Genomic DNA, 20,639 nt, shown 5'->3' on the forward strand with positions numbered 1-20,639 from the left:
GACCCAGAACACAATTTTAATATATATTCGCTACATTTGTTTCTCAGTATTGCACTTTCCACTGTGTGACAATCACTACAAATCTTATGTTAATCTAAAATACCTTCAAATATGACTTCACGGTGAAGTTCTTGGCATAGGTTCACCGGCATTTTGTTGAGAGGCTGGACTGTAAACAAACCAACGTGCAATGGAACAGATTTCACTTCCGGATCATCACCAAGACCTTAGCACTCACTGGACACTGTCTCCGAAACACACACGGACAAACACACTATAAACTCATATTCTAAAGAATGAACAATTACCTTTAAATCATTACCAGGAATGCCTAAATCTAGCTCTTATATCACCACCAAAAGGAGACAAAACAAAATGCTCTAAAAAGAGACTGGGACTACATTCGTGGGTACTGAGTGATCCGACTCCAGAAACAATGAAATCTTCAGCGAAAACGCTGCTGCACTTGAGCCCACAGTAGGTCCAAAATAAATTTAATAGGAGAATGATTACTAGAACACGAGAAATTTTAATCTCAGTACGGAAGGCTCGCTACAGTGGAGGCTTATAATAATTGCTTTAACAGTGGGCACGGTTATTTTAGCGGACAAGAAAAGTGCTGTAGTCTAAAACGACGTACGAAAGTATACAATGCCCGGAAAGTGAACATTTATTGCAGAAATTAATAAATCTTCGTTACCAATCATAATGATACGTATTTGAGTCTCTTGAACAATACAATAACCTAGTAAGGATATTTCCGGCAACAGTTTTATTCCAAATCACCCCAATGTTTGGCGGAGATGGGGCCATTTGGATCGATTTTTCCCATTTCTGGAAGAAACGCCGAATCTTTAAACTCGTGGTTTGTAGCAACCGTCAAATCGACGAAAAATGTATACAGTATGATGTATAATGTATTAAGTTTTATACTTTGTGAAAAATTCAAAAGCACAGATTGCATTATACCGTCAGTACTCAGCCTATTACACCGGTTTTAGAAATGATGTTTCCCGCTTCATGTGAAACAAAAACAATGAGAACCAAACATCCCAATCAAGTTATCTGATATAGGGTTCTTAATAACAGTTGCAATTGTCTTTTAAACAATGCCATTCTTGTTCTTCTTGAAGTGGTTCTTCTTAATTTTGCAACATGAAAACGGACAGGGGAGTTTTGTTTCTAAAAAGTGTTTTGTGGATATTTAAATATGTATATTACATCTTTAGAACACTACTCCGATGACCTAGTGGTTAGAGCGTCCGCCTCGAATGCTTGAGATCGCGGGTTCGAACACCGACCGAGTCATAACAAAGACTTATAAAACTTGTACTAACAGCTACCTCGCTTGGAGATCAGCTTTAAGAGGCTAGTGTTAGGACTGGTCGGTCTGGCGTCAGGATAAAGTGACTAGGTGGAACATCATGCTGCATGTCTGCGACATTATGCTCCAGTGCTATTCATTACTATAAACTGCCACACTGCATACATCATAGCGATATGACTGAAAAATTGCTAAAACTAAGTTAAAATTCCAAATCACACTTACGCACACATCTTTACAAGTGGGGCAGTGACTATGAACTGGGATGTATAAACCATATTCTCGCCAGAGTGCATTTTCTTGTGTGCTTCTTTTAGTACAGTACAATTTAAAGTGGTGAGCTTAAACACCTTCTCGTTTCTTTGTATCATATTTTTAATTAAGCCTATATTCCAAAATCATAAAGATGATTATATTCATAGCTTGTATTTTACTTTGATCATCTGTTTGATTTAACTCGGATTATTTTTGTAGCACTAGTGTTTCAGACTTTATAACCTCTATGAATAATTGTACGCACTCATAATATTGACAAGTAACCCCTGAATAGCTTATTCCGTATGATAGTCTGTTCCAGTTTCACAATTTTCCAAAGGGCGGAAACTTTAAAGATAAGGTCTTCACCAGATTCTCTCCCCTGATGATCCCAGCTATGACAAGGAGTGTACATTTTGTAAAAATCTACATGCACAGTATATGATATCTGCATTTACGTATCCGTTTATAGCTTTGTTAGATTTTATAAGTATTTGTTGATTATGGGAAGTTGGTGTTGGGAGGATATTTCTCAGTCCAACTAATTGGCCAGTTTCATGAAGAGTATTTGGGAACTTCATAGTTTGTCTTCAAGAAAACATCTTATTAAAACAAAAATATGCAATCAGTCACATCAGATATTAGCTAGCTGGTTGTCCCGGTCATTGTTAAAGTCATTGGTACTATGCAACATTGTTTGACATTGTAGAGTTATTATGAAACAAGATGGCCGCTATCGCTTAACCGGCTTGAAGCAGCTGTTCCGTTTTTTAGTGCCGTTTTCATGATATTTGTGCTTGTTGCATCTCTTCATTTACGTTATTGTGTTCATCATTTATTGGCTGTTACATTCGTATGTGTTTCTTCATCTTGTTTTGGAAATGAGAACAATTAGACTTTTTCTTAGCTGTCTTGCTCCACTGTTTTTAAACAAACCGCCATCACGTGATACTCGCCAGTCAATTCGTTTATGCTATGATGGACCCTCGTTAATTGCTTTAAATGATCACTCCTTGGCTCTCCACACTATATTGTACTCTAGACTAAACGAACTGGGACTACATTCGTCATTACCTAAATGTAAACAGAAGCGGAAGAAGGAAAAAAAACGAGTTTTCTAAGCTGGCCATTGTAGAACAGGAAGAAGAATTCTAGTTATCTCCCTTATTTCGGGTCAACAATTTAAAACAAATTCGACCGTTAATTTAGATAACCTAATTCAAATCCCTATTAATTCGTCAACCTTTGTGTCAAATATCCAAGAGATGCCTATCCGTATTGCATTATTCGATGCCCAGTCAGTAGGACCACCGGAAAAGCGCACAGAAATAGTTAATGTTATCAACGACCAGAATATTTACGTCTCTTTCCTGACAGAAGCATGGCTAAATACAACATCACTGCTGTTTGAGTGCTTAGATCCAGTATTGCCTTCACTAACTGGTGTTATTAATACGTCTCTCTCATCTGGGGAATTCCCATCATTTTCCCAAACTGCCATTGTAAAGCCTCTGCTGAAGAAACCAACACTAGACCATAACGATTTAAAGAACTACCGCCCAGTTTCTAATCTCCCATCCATATAAAAAATCTTAGAAAAGGTTGTTCTATCCCAGATTGTATCTCATCTAAATTCGAACAGTCTTTTTAGCAATGTACAATCTGCATATCGCCCTTCCCAAAGTACTGAAACTACTCTTCTAAAAGTAGTTAATGACATTCTCTCTGCGTTGGATAGCGGAAAGATTACAGTCCTCACCCTCCTTGATTTGTTTGCAGCATTTGACACAATAGACCATGATATATTACTTCACCGTCTCCAGCATGTATTTGTCATTCATGATACAGCCTTACTGTGGTTCAAGTCCTACTTGGTCAACAGGACACAAATTTTATCTGCAAATGGAATACACTCCAGCCCAGTTGATCTATGTTGTGGTGTTCTACAGGGGTATGTTCTTGGACCTGTTCTCTTCGTTATATACACTCAGCCGCTCTCAAGTGTCATAAATCATCATCCATTGTCTCACCAATTGTACGCTGATGACACCCAAATATACAAATCTAGCCACCCAACTGAAGTTGATGCTGCCATCCAAGGTGTAGAGAGGTGCATTTCTGATGTGAAATCACGGATGACATGTAACAAGCTGCAGATGAATGATGATAAAACTGAGGCCATTCTGATCACAATACAAAGACTTTCTCATTCACATCCTTTACCTCAAACAATAAATAAAACAACACCAACATTAAATTCACACAATCAGTACGAAACCTATGTGTTACTCTGGACAGTACTCTCACATTGCACCAACATGTCATGAACATATGCAAGGCTGCATATCTTGAGCTGAGACGCATCAACTCCAATCGCAAATATCTTTCAGTTGATGCCACTGAAACACTTGTGTTCATTAGTACTTTCAAGTCTGGACTATTGTAACTCCATTATGTCTGGTTCATCTCAATATCTGCTCCAGAAACTTCAAAAAGTTCAAAACACAGCTGCTCGGATCATGCTTAGAGTACCACGATCTGAGCACACCTCCCCGCTGCTCTGTACCCTACACTAACTATCCATTCGATTAAGAATCAAACACAAAAGTTGTTCTCTGTACTACGTTTCACTGTCAGACTCTAGTCCAACATACCTATCAGACCTCACCCATGTGTACACACCAGCAGGATACTTACGCTCCTCTTCTGACAATCGTATACTCATTATTCCCACTATGAAAACAAAGTCATATGGACAACGTTCTTTTGCATGCCAGGGCCCAGCAACGTGGAAGGAATTGCCAAATGAACTTAGACACAAAGACAGTGATAACATTCAAGAGTGGTCTCAAAACTCATTTATTTCTACTGCAAGAACAAACTTAAAGACCTAATAATGTTTCCTACCTTAAATATTCTCAGCATGTCTTTTAATGTTTTCTGAGGTCATGGTGTTTGTTTTTGTAATCATATCATTATATGTTTTTATCTTATATGTGTTGTCTAATGTTGTAAAGCGCTTAGAGCTTCTAAAGATTAGGCGCTATACAAAGTCCTCGTTATTATTATTAGTATTTTCAATCGTTTTCAAGCCAATAAGAGTCAACTGCGTCTGCATGTAATATGGTTTAGCAAGAACCTACGCTATATGTAGAACAGCTGGTATTCAGTTGTATTAACATGTATCAAAAACTTACACCGCGTTTAAAACAGCTGGTTATCGATTGTATTAACATGTAGCAAAAACATACACAGTATGTAAAACAGCTGGTATTCAGTTGTATTAATATATAGCAAAAACTTACACCGCATGTAAAACAGCTGTTTATCGGTTGTATTAACATGTAGCCCCGAGTGGCCGAGTGGTCTAAAGCGCTCGCCGTTACGGATCACTGACATCTCACCTCTGCGTGAGTTCGAGTCTCAGCCTTGGCTAACGTTGGTACGTGAGAAAGCCTGCCAGTAGCTTCTCGTGGGTTGGTGGTTCTTCCCGGGGTTTTCCATGGTTCTTCCTCCACCAATTATACTGGTCGCCATGTATAGCCTATCTTGTGCTGAAAAATTGCGTTAAAACCTACAACAACAACAACAACATGTAGCAAAAACTTACACCGTATGTAAAACCTATGGTATTCAGCTGTAACACTGTGTAAATAACCTACAAGCAAGTGGCATTCAGTTGTAATACCGTGTAGCAATAACTTAAGACTTATGTATAAACGGCTGATATTCAGTTTGTAATACTATGTAAATATAACGCATACAGTATGTAAAACACTGTTATTCAATTGTAATGCTGTGTAACAATAACTTCCACCGTATGTAAAACGGCTGGTATTCGGTTGAAATACCGTGTAATTCGCACTTTTTTCTTCTTAAGTTCTTCATATCTAAATTTTAAACATGCCAAATTTTCTTTGCCACAAGTATAACTTTAAATGGTATTTGTTGCTCTTCAAATAACAGATTAGATTAGAAGGGCTCTCATATTTTGTGACTGAATTAGTAATGGAAGAATGAAGTAATTGTGAATAGAATCATAAAACAAAATGTGTGATCCCTGCATATAGTGGTAACTAAATAGGCCTACTTGTATATTATGTTAGGTATTGAATAAATGGGAAGTCATCAAAATACTTAACTGACAAATACATTTATTATGTGTTAACAATGAGAACGTTCATAATAAAGTTAGAAAAGAACTGGTACTAGGGAATACACCCAATGCGTGAACCAAGGTTCAGTTGGCAATAATTGTAACACAAGCACAGATAATTCATTTAAAGAAATATATGCCTTTGTATTGGAACAAAACATGATCCAAGAGATGACAATATCTGTAAAATCAATATCAGACAATACATTGTGCCAAAATAATGTGTATTCCATTTAAGACAGCCAATTATGTATATAACACTTCTGAGGGGGTTTAATTGTCGTGTCGTCACTAGAAATAATGTTGAGGTATTTGGTTTTAGTGGACTATATCGTATGGTCATCAAAACACTATAGGTGTATTTGGGTCCACTATATTATATATACGCACTGTTTGACTTGGTAAAAAAATACCAGATATTATTATTATTATTATTATTATTATTATTATTTCCACGTGGACATGTATTTAAATTAGAATGAAATTTGTAAAGATAATAAGAGTATTGTGAGAAACCCATCTATAAATGATCAGTGTATATGATCAGTGTATATGATCAGTGTATACGATCAGTGTTTACGATCAGTGTGTACATTCAGTGTATACGATCAAACACGCATCATATTAAACCACAACACCAAGAAACTGCATGGAAATCCGACTTTATAACAATTTGCATGAAGGAAAGCAATGTTTAGCTGGTCATGAGCTCAAGTTAAAAATTCTACTTAAATGAGACCCAATAACTGATCCTTCGTTTAAGTCATTAAGAGACCTAATCTTATTTACAAAAATGAATAGCGTTAAAGCTCTATGTTATCTTACTGTTTTAGACAGACAAATGTACGCACCAAGAAGGTAAATACATCATCCTGTTACTATGGGTACACTATGCCCTCAAAAGCTTTTTAAGAACGATCAACATAATTATTGAAACAATACAAAAGATAGGCTATAGATGGCCCTTGTTGATTTGGTTGACTGATTTGTTCCTCAGACGTTGAGATAAACGGATGATAATGTATGGTATATGATCTTTGCGACGTGTCGTTTGTAAGGGTTCCCAGTAAAGAAGTATACAGCCATCACAGGTACAGCCAATGTTTGTCGCGATCGGTTACTACAGTTTCTTGTTTCTGAAGCACACATGCCCCTGCCGCAAAGAAAGAAGTCCAAATTCAGATTTCCGAAAATCAGATAAAGATCAAAATAGCATATAGATTACCAAACATTTAGCAAATGCTCGTTTATATCCGTAAGCTATGATCGTTTGGGTACATATGATAAATTCAAAGTCCACACTAGTTCATTCATTTATCAGACAACGTGTTCGTCACATCCACTAGCAGTGTCAAGATTAAATAACAAAGATGTGCAGAGGAACACACTCTTCATTTGACCATAGACATGCGCCTTTGACCCTCCCCTCTTCTTATCTTTTGTCATGTTAAGCCGATAAATCAGCCCCACACCTGGACAGATAGTACCTGAAGGTTCAGTCATTATCAATACCGATGTGGAGCTGTTTATCAGTCCATTCTCTCTTAGTCCTTCTTTGCTGTCCCCATGTTCCCTCTTTCCTTTCTCCTATATATGCCGTGTTTCCTGTTCACCAGATCACCAGAACGTCTAATTCAGAACTGATTTATTTACTATCAAAACGAAGTATTTTAGTTTCTTTTATAATTTATATTAAAAAGACATTTGCTACTTCATTTTTGGGACGACAAAAGGAATATTATCCTAAGCAATGAAGTCGAAGAAACGTCCATTCATCGTCCAACACCCACACCCACCAAAACAAAAACAACACAAAAACAAACAAAAAAAAAAAGAAATGAAAAATAAACCAGGATACACTGTATATAGTACAAACTATACTGAGCATAAACTGCTCCTGGGTTGTGTAGTACCTATGACCACGTTTACAGTTTTTTCTTGTGTGAAATGAAAACGCATCATAAATGACGTGTGCACAGGGTTTACATCGGAAAGTTTAAATCTTGATTTAAAAGTTACTCATATCCGATCGCAGCTTCTTACTAAAACAATTCATTTCCCAATATCTATATCGATATAAAAACCTCGAGTCAGAATATCCACAACAAACATCTACATATAGTTCCAATATTCAACAAGAAGAACAACAAATGGTATTTTGCTTGTCCACATGTAAAATTACACAGACGATAAAAGAAACAAGCCATTCGAATCTGCTACTCTATAACATTTTGCAGATAGAATACAGAAAGTTGTTGGTGTTGGTGTTGTTGTTGTAGGGTTTAACGCCATTTTTCAGCACAAGATAGGCTATACATGTCGGCCAGTATAATTGGTGGAGGAAGAACCCTGGAAAACCCCGTGAAGAACCACAGACCCACAAGAAGCTACTGGCAGGCTTTCTCACGTACCCACGTTAGCCGAGCCTGAGACTCGAACCAATACAGAAAGCGAATTTGAACTTCTGGACTTACAACGCACTTCATGTACGTATATGTCATCTACTTTACATATCCTGTGAAACTTCAAACAAAATGGAAACCATAGTAATTTGAAATACACTGAAAACGTGTGTCCGGTGCCGAAATAGTCCTTCTTCAATTTCAAAAAGCATTTATTTTTTTGTCCTTATTTAAAACCTGGAAAAAGTTCTTTTTATCATTGTTTAAATTAAAATGAACACAATTAACACCACAGCTAATCAGGACATGTTGTTAGCTAAAAATCTGGAAATAGTCTGATGTCATCCAGAACTAAAATTAAATCCTGACAAGCACCCAATTAGCTAATTAGTAGTCTTTACACCTGGCTGAAGTGTCGACCATTCAGAGTAATCATTTACGAACCCACCTTATCATACAGGTCGTATCAGTCTTACGACGTAATGAACGTAACAAAGACAAAATATGACGTTATGATTTTGGTTATAAATATGTGTCTTTGACAAAATCCAATCAATCAATCAATCAATCAAAAGAATCACCAGTCTATGGATCTTCATCTATACATGTGTATCATACTTAATGTTTAGTTTGCATTGATCTACCACATAGACCATTTTCAGTCAATTCACTCTTAGAATTATCACAATTTATATCACAGTAATATGTTTATTAACAACTAATTCAGTTATCACTCTACGGGTAATAACATTTATATCACTGCTATACTTTAACTACATGGTTCAGCACACGCATAGCAATAAAAACCTTACGGATTTGATGTATAATCATGAATAACACAGTTATCAATGGTGCACATACATACACACATACATACATACATACATACATACATACATACGTACGTACGTACGTACGCACATGTGTGCTTGCGTGCGTACATACATACATGCACGCATTGATACATACGTCGTAAATACATACATGCATGCATTAATACGTACATGCATGCATACATACATACATACGTACGTACGTACGTACGCACGTGTGTGCGTGCGTACATACATACATACATGTACGCATTGATACATACATACATACATGAATGCAGTCATACATACATACATACATACATACATACATTCAGTATCACAGTGATACTATTAGATGTACATACGTACATACATACAAACATATACAATATTTATATCACAGTTCACTGATCGCACCTAACATCCGTTCTGACATCATAATAATGACTGCCGTTATGATAATAACCTCGATTTGGTTTATACCTAATTGGATGTAAACATCTTCGTAAGTTAATTTATTTTCTACAATTTGTAGGAAAAAAAGAAACAATTCTAACTTAACACGTTCAATAATTTTTACATTGTCGAATCCTACGTTGTGTTGGCATCCAGTGTTATATTTATTTTGCCAGTGTGACAAAACTACAATCAAAGTGGCAAGCCTGTTTTATTTCTTCTCAGGGTTGAAGTTGAATAGAGAAGGGAGGATGAAGGGAGAGTTATTTTAAGACAAAGCTTTCACAATATTTCCAAGACCGGATTAAGGTGATCCGGGGCATACAGCTAATAGGAGAGACAGTCGATCAGCTGTTACTACAACAATGAATATATGGGTTAAATGAGGATCTAAAAAAAAATTAGGCCTTAGGTTAAGCTTATGGGTTAATCGAGCCCTGATTATTTCATCGCGACCATATTACATTACTACAATGACACCAACTCCCGTAATTTAAATTGCATCTCGTGTGCATTTAACCAGAGGAGATAATGGTATGTGATTTATTAGGTTCGTTTGTGACATTTAATCATTTTTCTTTGTCCCGCCTTCTTAGAGTCGATACACCTTCGTAGGCTTCAACGTGCGTCGGTAGATTTTAGGAAGGGTTTGCTTCGGAATATGTGGAAGTTTGGGTCGCTTCAGAATCTTTAGACAATGAAACGTTTTGATAGCATTCCAAATTCTGTCTATCACCTGAACATTGTCGCTCTCGATCTCGCGGCGCATGCGCTCGCGTCTGGTTGCCGTGCTCTTCCTGAGTTCTCCAAACCTCGTCAACGGTGAAGCGTCAAGGTTAATTCTCAAACGCAGAGTCAATTTCTCCACCCGTTTATCGTGATCTACATTGGCCAGATTTCGCATAACCAACGCCTTCTCTGCTTCCCAGTACAAGTCGTTGGTAAAATGGCGTCCCATGTTTTTGTTAATCGTTATCTCCATCATATCGACGAAATTACGAACCATCAATTCCTTTTCGAGAGGATTTGCTCGATTCTGAAACCATGTGCATCGATAATTGCAAGATTTCATTATAGATTTCCATTCGGCGGGAGCAGACATGATGAAAGACTGTTTTGTTAATGAAAAATGGTCCAAATCATCTGTTTTTGTGAAAATAAGTATTGTGTAATTGAGCACGTCCTCTCCAAAAACGCTCACAAATTTCTGAAAGATTTCTAAGTCACACTTATGCAGATGTGCTACAGGGAATACGAATGCAAAGACATGAGGTCCAGGTGAGGATACTCCGATGCATTTTGCGAACTCACGCCTTGTCTTTGGTTCGGCTATATCCGAATCCAGAAGGAATCCTGGGGTATCCAGGATTTCCAGACGCATTCCGAAGCGACTGACTATCCCACGTTGACACTGGGTCGTCTGAAAGCGTCCCCATTTCGACTCCAAAAAAGTGTGGCGGCCAAAAATTGTATTGGCAGTTGCGCTCTTTCCTGCTGCAGAACGTCCAAATAAGATAATCCTTCTCTCTATTTCAATCTGATGGACTGAAAGAAAACGTGAAGACAAAGGGTTAAAACATTACCTTAATTTAAGTATGTTTTGTCAATTAATTAAACTGACTGGATAACTACATTTTATATTTTGTTTTGATCTTGTTGAGTTTTACCTTATTTGAACAAGGTTTCGATTCATAATGTATAATACAAGAAAGATGAATTAACTGGCGAGAAAAATAGAGAGTACATCAGGGGATTTGAAGTATTACATGCAATTGACCTGCGTATTTTTAGTTTGGTAATGAGGTAAAATGTTACCACGACAAGGGTTGTTTGAATACCATTACCAATAAGATACCATCTAAAATGTCTTCAATGCAACAGTTAAAAGAGCTGTCAACAATAGTATCCCTTACCACCCATAATGTTTAGACCATCCATGGTCTAGTTCTTTATGACGTAGATTAACGGGTCTCGCCTAGGTGCCACTTATTACATATATAATATCGATAACATCAAGAACATTGATCACCGAAATGTTATCGACAATAGTATTTGTTACCAGTATGTCACAATCCATCGTATTGAGAAATCCATGGGTTATCATCAGGTGTATTCTCGGTGTGGAATGCCATTTAATTATTACTGAATACATTCTTTGTCCCCCTCCCTCGTTACTATATGAAAAACATTAACAGTAGGTTATTGGCTTGTCAGTTATGGGTTGGATTATTTTGTCATGAACTGTATTAAAGTGGACTTCTTCAATAATTATATAAATAAAAAAGGAAGAATCAATTAATACCATTCGTCAAATTAAACGAAGATAAAAAGTAGTTTTTGTGTAGTAAAACAGGCAAGAGGGTTGTAATTCGTTCAAAGCAGGAATTCAACCATTGCTGCGAGTGTCAGCATCTATCGCCATGCTATTATATAGCAGCGCCCAAATCCACTCCGCTTTCCGCTCGTCCCCCACCCCCAAACCCCAAGACCCCGAAAAGATAGCACAATGACGAAGATAGAGACGCGAGGTACACGTGAGAAAAAAAACTTGCTAGACAAGGGGAGCTATATGCACATACCCACTGGATTCCTTTCTAGATATATAAGATATTTACGTGAAATTACATGTAGGCCACAACTTGACACCTATGTACATGCATGTACCATACTGAGAGAGAATGCGTATCCCAGTATCGCACACTGACCAAAAAGATTTCTATTTAGAAATACAAGGTATATACATGAATTATACTTATAAATTGATACCTATATACATCACAAAGGGAAAGTGTGTTTCTCAAGATTCCATGTTTATTAGCGCTGAAATTTAAATATCAAGTGTAAATAAATATACACCTGTTGAAAAACTTTCTAACCCACAAATGGAAAGACTTTCTCAAAATATCAGCTAAAGTGTTTTTTTGTTCCATTTACAAAATTGCAGTTTTTCAGAAGAATTTTTTAAAATAAGTTTTACAAGTCTAACACATCCTAAAAGCTATGTAAGATAGCTTGATTCTTCTTATATAAATCTTATAAAAATTTTGCGATATCTTATAAGGTTTAGACGAAATCTTACTTAGCCTTGATATGTCTAGTTGTGCTTAAATAAATATTAGCTTATTGCACAATCTTGATGTCGTATACACTGTATGAAATATCATGAAAACATAATAAGTTATTTGTATTCTTTACAAAATATATGATTCAAGTTATAGCACAGATCATACACATTATAGGATATCTTAGATACAATTTAATATAAATACCTTAGAATAATTTGTAACATATATCTTAATAAGTGTTTTGGATATATTTTAATGTATCTTCAGTATAGAAAGTTGAGAAGGTATCAGGTTAAGTTTAACATATATCGTATGAATCAAATGTCTACTAAACAAAACATATCCAAATATCTCATAAATGTATAAGAAATCTCATAATAAAAAAGTTATTTTGAAAGGTACATAACGCATCCTGTAAAATTTATTTATTATTGATTCTTTTTCCTTTTAAGATATGTCATACACTTAATCAGATAGCTTATTATTACATACGTAATCTTCTAGAGTTTAGAAGTAGTATGGTCAAGTGTCTTATACATTTTATAGCATATATAGAATACCTTATTTAATGAAGTTTATAAAGATAAAAATAAAGCTTTCAAACATTGCTGAGAGTTTTTATAAACTTTTGTAAGATCACTTATTCATTTTATGAGATATATAATATTTTTTAATAAGTCACAATTTGTCTTGCTTTAGGAGAAGGCAACACCTTTGCCAACGTTTATATGGGTCTTATGTGTGAATGCAGTGATTCACAAATGATGGAATACAAAATTAACAGTAATAACGAATATAGAATTTTCAGCTACACAATTTTACTAAATAACCATAGATATAGTCCCGACGTTTGATTCTGGAGACAAAAGAACGAGACCTTTCTCAAAATAGGAAAACGTTTAAAAAATCCAGGTTCTAGTCTTGGAGTAATGGCATTTTGATAGTTAATGATGCATCTTTTAGCTTTATTAATTGTCTATTAGTTATCATTATTATTATTATTGGGGAAACAGCATGTCCGCATGTTCTTCCTTTCGTTTTTTTTTTCTTCTTCTCATAGTCTGAATGTCTGGCAACAGTGCAAGTTACATCAGTAGCCTCTGTCCTTTCCGGAGTGGGGCCCCGAGTGGCCGAGTGGTCTAAAGCGCTCTCCGTTACGGATCACTGCCATCTCACCTCTGTCTGCGTAGGTTCGAGTCTCGGATTCAGCCAATGTAGGTATGTGAGAAAGCTTGCCAGTAGCTTCTCGTGGGTCGGTGGTTCTTTCCGGGGTCTTCCCGGGTTCTTCCACCACCATTAATACTGTCCGCCATATATAGCCTATCGTGTGCTGAAAAATGGCGTTAAACCCTATAACAACAACAACAACAACTTCCCGGAGTATTTTAGTGTGGCGTTTCATGGGACCTTTGGCAATCAAATCAGATCCTGGCAGATGTTGAAGAGAAATGTTCTAGTCATAACTTCTATTTTAAGCAAATTATTAGTTTTCTTAACAAAATCACAAGAATCAATGGTATGTCCCTCTGTCCTAACTTTGTAATGCACTCTTTGTTGAGCGTTGACAGTGGAAGATTATTTCCGTTAGACGTAAAACGAGGAATCATAGCAAAATGAGAGTCCATGTCCAGACTCTGTAGGCCATTGAAAACAAGGACGTTCAATGATATGGCTCTGCTTTCATACAATAAACATTTACTGATGTGCTAGATTTGGCTCATCATCTGAGAAATGCTAAGATGGAGTACTTTTTGTTTGTTTTAAAATGTCTTGAATTTACAAAAATTTTAAATTCATCATTTTCTCTGAAGTAAAACAATGTTTAAACAGATTATAACCCTGAGTGGGATTCGAGAAACTATTTTTAGCATATAACCATCAAAACAAATTATTTCATTTACTCTGTTCTTGCTGTAAACGATAATACAGTTAGTCTACGAATTTTTTTTCTACATTAAAACTTGTTGTTGTTGTTGTTGTTGTTATGTTGCCTATCGATCTTGCCTCATTTGGAAGATTCGCATTTACCCGAAGAGAGTTGATTTTTTTATATAGGAAAACGAAGAAAAATTAGTGATGTATCCGATAGTTTATTTGCAATGTCCGGCTGACATTGCTCTCATAGCTTCCTGTCCCATCCAAACCCTGTGTACTTTGCCCTGGCAACTTCCTCTCCCTTCCCCAGCCCAGTGGACTTTGTCTTCGCGGCTCAGTTAATGCTGGTACTTTCTAGTTGAATATCAGAAACCCACCCTCCCTCTTTGTTAGCAGCGGGACAAAAATATAAGTTTATTAACATTCATCATTTAAATGCTTCGCGAAGTATGGTGAAACCGCTCCGGTGGCCTAGTGGTTAGAGCGTCCGCCTCGGATGCGGGAGGTCGTGGGTTCGATCCCTGGCCGAGTCACACCAAAGACTTACAAAAATGGTACTAACAGCTGCTTCGCTTGGCGCTCAGCATTAAGAGGTTAGTGTTAGGACTGGTCGGCCCGGTGTCAGGATAATGTGACTGGGTGGGACATCATGCTACATGTCTGCGACATGATGCCCCAGTGCTAGACATCACTATAAACTGCCACATTGCAGACATCGTAGCGATATGACTGAAAAATTGTTAAAGCTACGTTAAAAATCAAAAATCACAAGTATGGTGAAACCGAATGAACAACTTAAACGTCATCCTTAACAAATCTTAATCCTCTTACACAGAATTTGAAAAATTAGGAGACTGGTCTCAGGAGACAGTTTTAACTATGTTTAACAAGAGTAACATGAAAAACTCTCCGTCGGTAAGGACAGGAAAATGATCATCCAGATTTGCTCTCTATGCATTTTTATGAATTCGTACTAAGTGAACTTACCTGAGATTCTTGTGATGGGATTGAAGTCTACTTGGAAGTTCTTTGGGGGTAAAAACATTACCTCGGCCGACATGGGTACATATCTTAGGAAAGCTCAGGAAGGGTACAGGTGTTGTCAAGATGTACTGATTTTCCGTCGACGCCACTGCATTAATTATAACACAGGTTCACAGCTGAAGTCGGATTGTCTGATGTGAACAAAGCTTTAATGTAATGCCACTGAAATTTAGCCAAATGCAATGCAAGACTTCAAATGTGCCGTATATGGACAGAAAGTACAACCGATATTTTGATTAATGATGACAACTTAACATTACGAAACATAAGCGCCCTCATTTATTTTGCTGATTTTTCGTTGGTAGGTGAGCTAGCTAGCTTGCAAGCATTACAATGCCACTACCAACTCTGTATACCGAAACGAACCGCAAATAACATCACGAAGAAAAAAATATTGATAAACAAACAAAGAACAAGGTAAAAAAAAAGACTAATAAATAAATCATGGTTAAATGAGTGTGCAAATGAATGAATGAATGCTAACAACCTGAATGAAAGAAGGAAGAAGGAAGGAAATGTTGAATAAACCGATATGAGAGTCAATTAATTGTAAATTATTAAATCAATCTGTTTTAAATCCAATATCAAAATGAAGACTATAAATGCATCGTGACATCGTTTATTTTCATCAACGGGAAAATTAAATCGCAGAATCAATGCACACAATAAAGATATATGTAAAAAACGGTGCGACATGACAAGCATGAAGCATGCATACAAAATAATGGGTCGGACCGTAGTTCATTAACGGAAATGAGCAATTCTACGCTGTCGTTATTTTTTCTATTAACATTCTTTTCGCGCGCATACTCAGACGGATATACAGACGAAACAGTATACAATACCCTTCATCTTTGTTATTAATTAATTAAAACATAATATTTGAGGTGGGGATGTATTGTTATTTTCGTAGAATTAATACAATAGCAAATCTTTAACTCGTATGAATTTAACAAAATAGGAATAAAGTAGTATGACAAAGAAAAAAGAGCATGTTTAAAAGAAACTACTTTTCATAGAAACGTAATTTGCAACCTTTTCTTGCTTGTATCACACTACTGCTTTCTTGTTCTATGACAATTTTACTTGATGTCTTTCGTGTACCTTTTAAAAATTTCAATTTTTGAATCTTTACGGCAGCAACAGTTAAATAGAACTTCACACTAAACAAATTTAAATACCCCCTAGATTATCAGATTCTTCATCACAAAGCACTTGTTGGGTCCCCTGGTTACACCATCAAGATAGGGAAGACGTCATTGTATGAATACAACAGCGTTACCATACCTACCCGTAGACTGGGTTACAGTGCAAGCTCATTTGACCTGTTATTGTTTCAACTGCTACTACTACTACTACTAATAATAATAATAATAATAGCAGCAATTCGGGTAACTTTTTATTATTTATTTATTTAGTTATGTATTTGTTATTATTATTATTATTATTATTATGGTCATTAAAGGCTGCTAAATCATTGTATTTCACAATAATTTCTTATGTATAGAACAATACTGATGCGCGGGTAATATATTTGTCTTGTCTTTACAATTCTGATGGGTTCTGTGTTAGTTTATTATCTGTTATGGTCTTCGAAACATGATATATCAGTCCGTCTATTTGGTTTCATTATAATATAGATACCCACTGTTTCATTTAGTTACAAAATGTCGGATCTTATGGTAGATATTATTATTATTGTTATTATTGCTTCTATGACTACCACTACTACTACTACTATTTTCTAACCGAGACATCCATCCAGAAGAGATAATATAAAATACATGACACATATAATGTGTCTTTACACAATGTCGTCATATTAAAACAATTGGTCAATATATTCGAAAATATCACAGTAATTAAATTTGTACATCCTATTTTTACCTCCCGACCACCACCCCTGGCCTATAGGATATATCAAATAATAATGCTTCTCGTAGAGATGGTTATCAAACGAACTAGACAGCTTCCAAGTTCCACCCTGCGGTTTAGGATGATATGAATTAATGGAGAGACAGAAGGATAGACGGATGAACAGAGAGGGATATAACAATATTTGAACTCTTCACCTAAATCGTCGAAATAACAATGACGAGAAGATGACAATGAATACCATGCTTACTTGGACAAAAAGGCAAATTGTATGGTCAGTGCAAACCACAGTTGAAATGACATATTTTTCCCAATAGAAGTTTTTCCGGCGGCAGATAATGGTAAGACTACTAGCAGCAGAGGGGCTGTACAGACCGAAACTTTTTGCACAATAAACCCCTCCAGGAAACTATTCCTCGATAGAGGGCTTATTTCGACGAAATAAACCCTTCTATTCAGAATACAGGACAAAAAAAAATGTCCCCCGAAAACTCGAAGAGTTTCCAGGGACAAACTCGTTGAGTTTGCACTGACAACTTGGGTTACTTCAATAAATCTGAAACAGTTTCCGTGGCGGGGTCGTTATTGAAAAATCCATGGGTCGGGTCCATCCCCTCTGCTGCTCTGGGAAATGAGTTTCCAAGGAAAAACATTTTTATGTTGCAAATAGTGTATCAAGTCCAATACGGTATCTTGTTCTGGGATCGTGTAAATTTATTGTCACAAATCCGTGAGGTTTTCTTTGAGCATGACTGAAGAAATTTTTAAATTTATTTAAATCCATATCGCCACCACACCAGGTTTGATGAATATTTCTCAGTGTATGTGTATCAACTCCATTGAATATCGCAAGAAGATTACAATTATCCCTGATTACTTTAGGAATTTGTGTATAACGCTGAGTAACATAAATCACATCAGTGTTTTTGTGACGTCCCCGGGAAAATATTCTTGCGGGATTTTTTTGCTTGTCCAACATAACATCATCATACACTACTAGGTTGTTAATTGATTCATCAAGATCCTCGACGCTGGGGGCTTCTTCGATATCAGTGATAAATTCAACAACATCCTCACCGTCTTTACTCAGCGCGCTTGCACTCTCATTAAAATCTTTTATAACGTTATAGCATCGTTGATCATCTACAGATGGAGCTATCAAATACAGTTTATCCCATTTCATCCACTTCATTATCAAGTTCAGCAACAGCTGTGTTTTACCTGAACCGGATGGCCCAATTATAATCGCGCGGATAGAGTTTGGTAGCACTGAATTATGCTTAACTGGCTCTTTCTTTTTTGTCGCAGAAAAATCTGTAATTTCCATTTGTATATAAAGAATAATAATTATGGATCTATATTGTGTGAAGTGTAAGGCACGAACCCCTACGAATGATCTAACAACCATTACAACAAAAAATAACAGACAAGCACTTTCTGGTAAGTGTACGCGATGTGGCACAAAAAAATTTAGATTTCAAAAAAAAAGCGAGAATTTAGCGGAGGTGACATTGCAGCCAAACTTGGAAAGCTCCCCGGAACTCCCTGGGCAAAGTATCCCGGAGAAAAACATCTCCCAGGATACAATTACTGCGGTCCAGGGACCCGACTAGATATCAGACTTGATGAACAATCTAAACCAAAACCGGGAGAGTATCCGATAAACGCTATCGACGCAGCGTGTCACATACATGATGTTGCTTATCGAAGTAAAGATCTACAAGACAGGCATATCGCGGATGTGAAATTAATTCATGCACTAAGCGCCATAAAAAATAAATCATTTAAGGAGTCACTCGCTAATTGGTTAGTAAGATCAGCGATGAAATCTAAATTAGTATTAGGCGCTGGATAATTAAATAAAAATGCAAGCGATTTATTATTCCCCAATCGGATACTGGAGAGGTAACTCAGCAATTAATAAACTCGCCAACGCGGCATCAGTAACACGCGAGGTTGCCAAAAATTGGCTATCAAAACAAGCAATATGGCAAATCTACTTACCACCACCTCGACAAATCAACTTTGCACATTTTGATGTTAGTGTGCCCAATGAAGTTCATCAGGCTGACATACTATTCCTGCCTCATGATACTGTCCGTAGAAAAATATACAAATACGCGCTAACAGTAGTTGATGTTGCCAGTAGATACAAAGAAGCAGAACCGTTAGCGACTAAAACAGCGTCCGAAGTCGCCTCTGCGTTTAAACGAATTTATCAACGAGGACCTCTAAACTGGCCACGATTATTACAAGTTGATCCTGGCAAGGAATTTCAGGGCGCGGTGTCATCACTGACAAAGCAGCATAACGTTACCATACGACGAGGACATACTGAAATTCATCGGGATCAGGCAATTGTTGAGCGATTTAATAGAACACTCGCTGAGAGATTATTCGGATACCAGTACGCGAGGGAATTCATTTACGATACGAGATCTCGTGAATGGGTTGCAAGACTGCCAAACGTGATAGCCGCACTGAATAATGAAATTACCAGAACAACAAACATGAGACCTGTAAATGCAATCACAAAAAAATATATACCCCGCGTCAGTGAACGCGGACAACAGCAACAAAATGTTTCAACGCAGCCAGGGACGCTAGCGTCCCCACTGCTGGGTAATGTCACCGTTAGGTATTTATACGAACCAGGCGAACTAGAAGGAGGAAAAAAAAGAGCAACCGATCCCACATGGAGTGTTACTACACATAAGATATCCAGCATAACCAGATCAACTGGGAGAAACGCAATCTACAGATTAGATTCGACTGCTCCTCAACGCGGATTTAAACGCGAGCAACTTCAGGTGATTCCCGAGGATACACAATTACCACCCCGATCACTAAAGTGATCCGCACTGAAGTGATTCAATCATTTAAATAACTGCAGCAACACCTCTGCGTCGGTTACACTCAAGACAGGTCAACATCACATTTTCACGTGTATGACCGCGACTGCTATCTATTCTATCTACGGTGAATTGCCTTGGGTCGTTTTTCGAATACTGCCACAGCAATAAACAATTACAACTCGCACAGTGATTATTCTGCTGTTGTTGTAATTGTATTACAAATTCAACATCCAAACTTTGTTTGGGATCAAACTCTCTACCATTTTTTTTGTCGCTCTGTTTGTAACCGGCTAATTTCTTTCTTATTGTGTCATCAGCGATTGAGCTGTCGTTGACAACATCATCTAATACAATTCTTCGTAACTGACCTATCCTTCTTACTCTTGACACGGCTAAATAAACTAAATTTGACCACTCGATGCGATCATCAACAATCCAAACTGTTGTATCTGAAATAGTTAGTCCCTGCGAACTGTGGATGGTCATAGCGTATCCTAGCGTCCACGGGGATTTGCTC

The 20,639-nt window shown here is 36.9% G+C and overlaps 1 protein-coding gene across 1 annotated transcript; it reads right to left on the minus strand.

Annotated features, from left to right (window-relative positions):
* Positions 1-5,716: 5,716 nt before the first annotated feature.
* Positions 5,717-15,489, minus strand: LOC149793427 (GTPase IMAP family member 4-like). Its single transcript, XM_089967410.1, has 2 exons — positions 15,336-15,489; positions 5,717-10,953 (listed from the first exon to the last, which is right to left on the minus strand). Exons 1-2 carry the CDS (start codon positions 15,406-15,408, stop codon positions 10,001-10,003), a joined length of 1,026 nt encoding a protein of 341 aa, XP_089823536.1. The 5' UTR covers positions 15,409-15,489; the 3' UTR covers positions 5,717-10,000.
* Between the last annotated feature and the right edge of the window lie 5,150 nt (positions 15,490-20,639).

Source organism: Sinohyriopsis cumingii, chromosome 8, assembly GCF_028554795.1.
Source record: "Sinohyriopsis cumingii isolate HCF-2022 chromosome 8, ASM2855479v2, whole genome shotgun sequence".
Classification (NCBI taxonomy): domain Eukaryota; kingdom Metazoa; phylum Mollusca; class Bivalvia; order Unionida; family Unionidae; genus Sinohyriopsis; species Sinohyriopsis cumingii.

Bases quoted from the DNA above. Each gene is read 5' to 3' on its own strand.
- LOC149793427 (XM_089967410.1), bottom strand. From the start codon at position 15,408: ATGTCGGCCGAGGTAATGTTTTTACCCCCAAAGAACTTCCAAGTAGAC. The intron at 10,954-15,335 runs GTAAGTTCACTT...GTTTTCTTTCAG, and splicing joins TCCCATCACAAGAATCTCAG to TCCATCAGATTGAAATAGAG.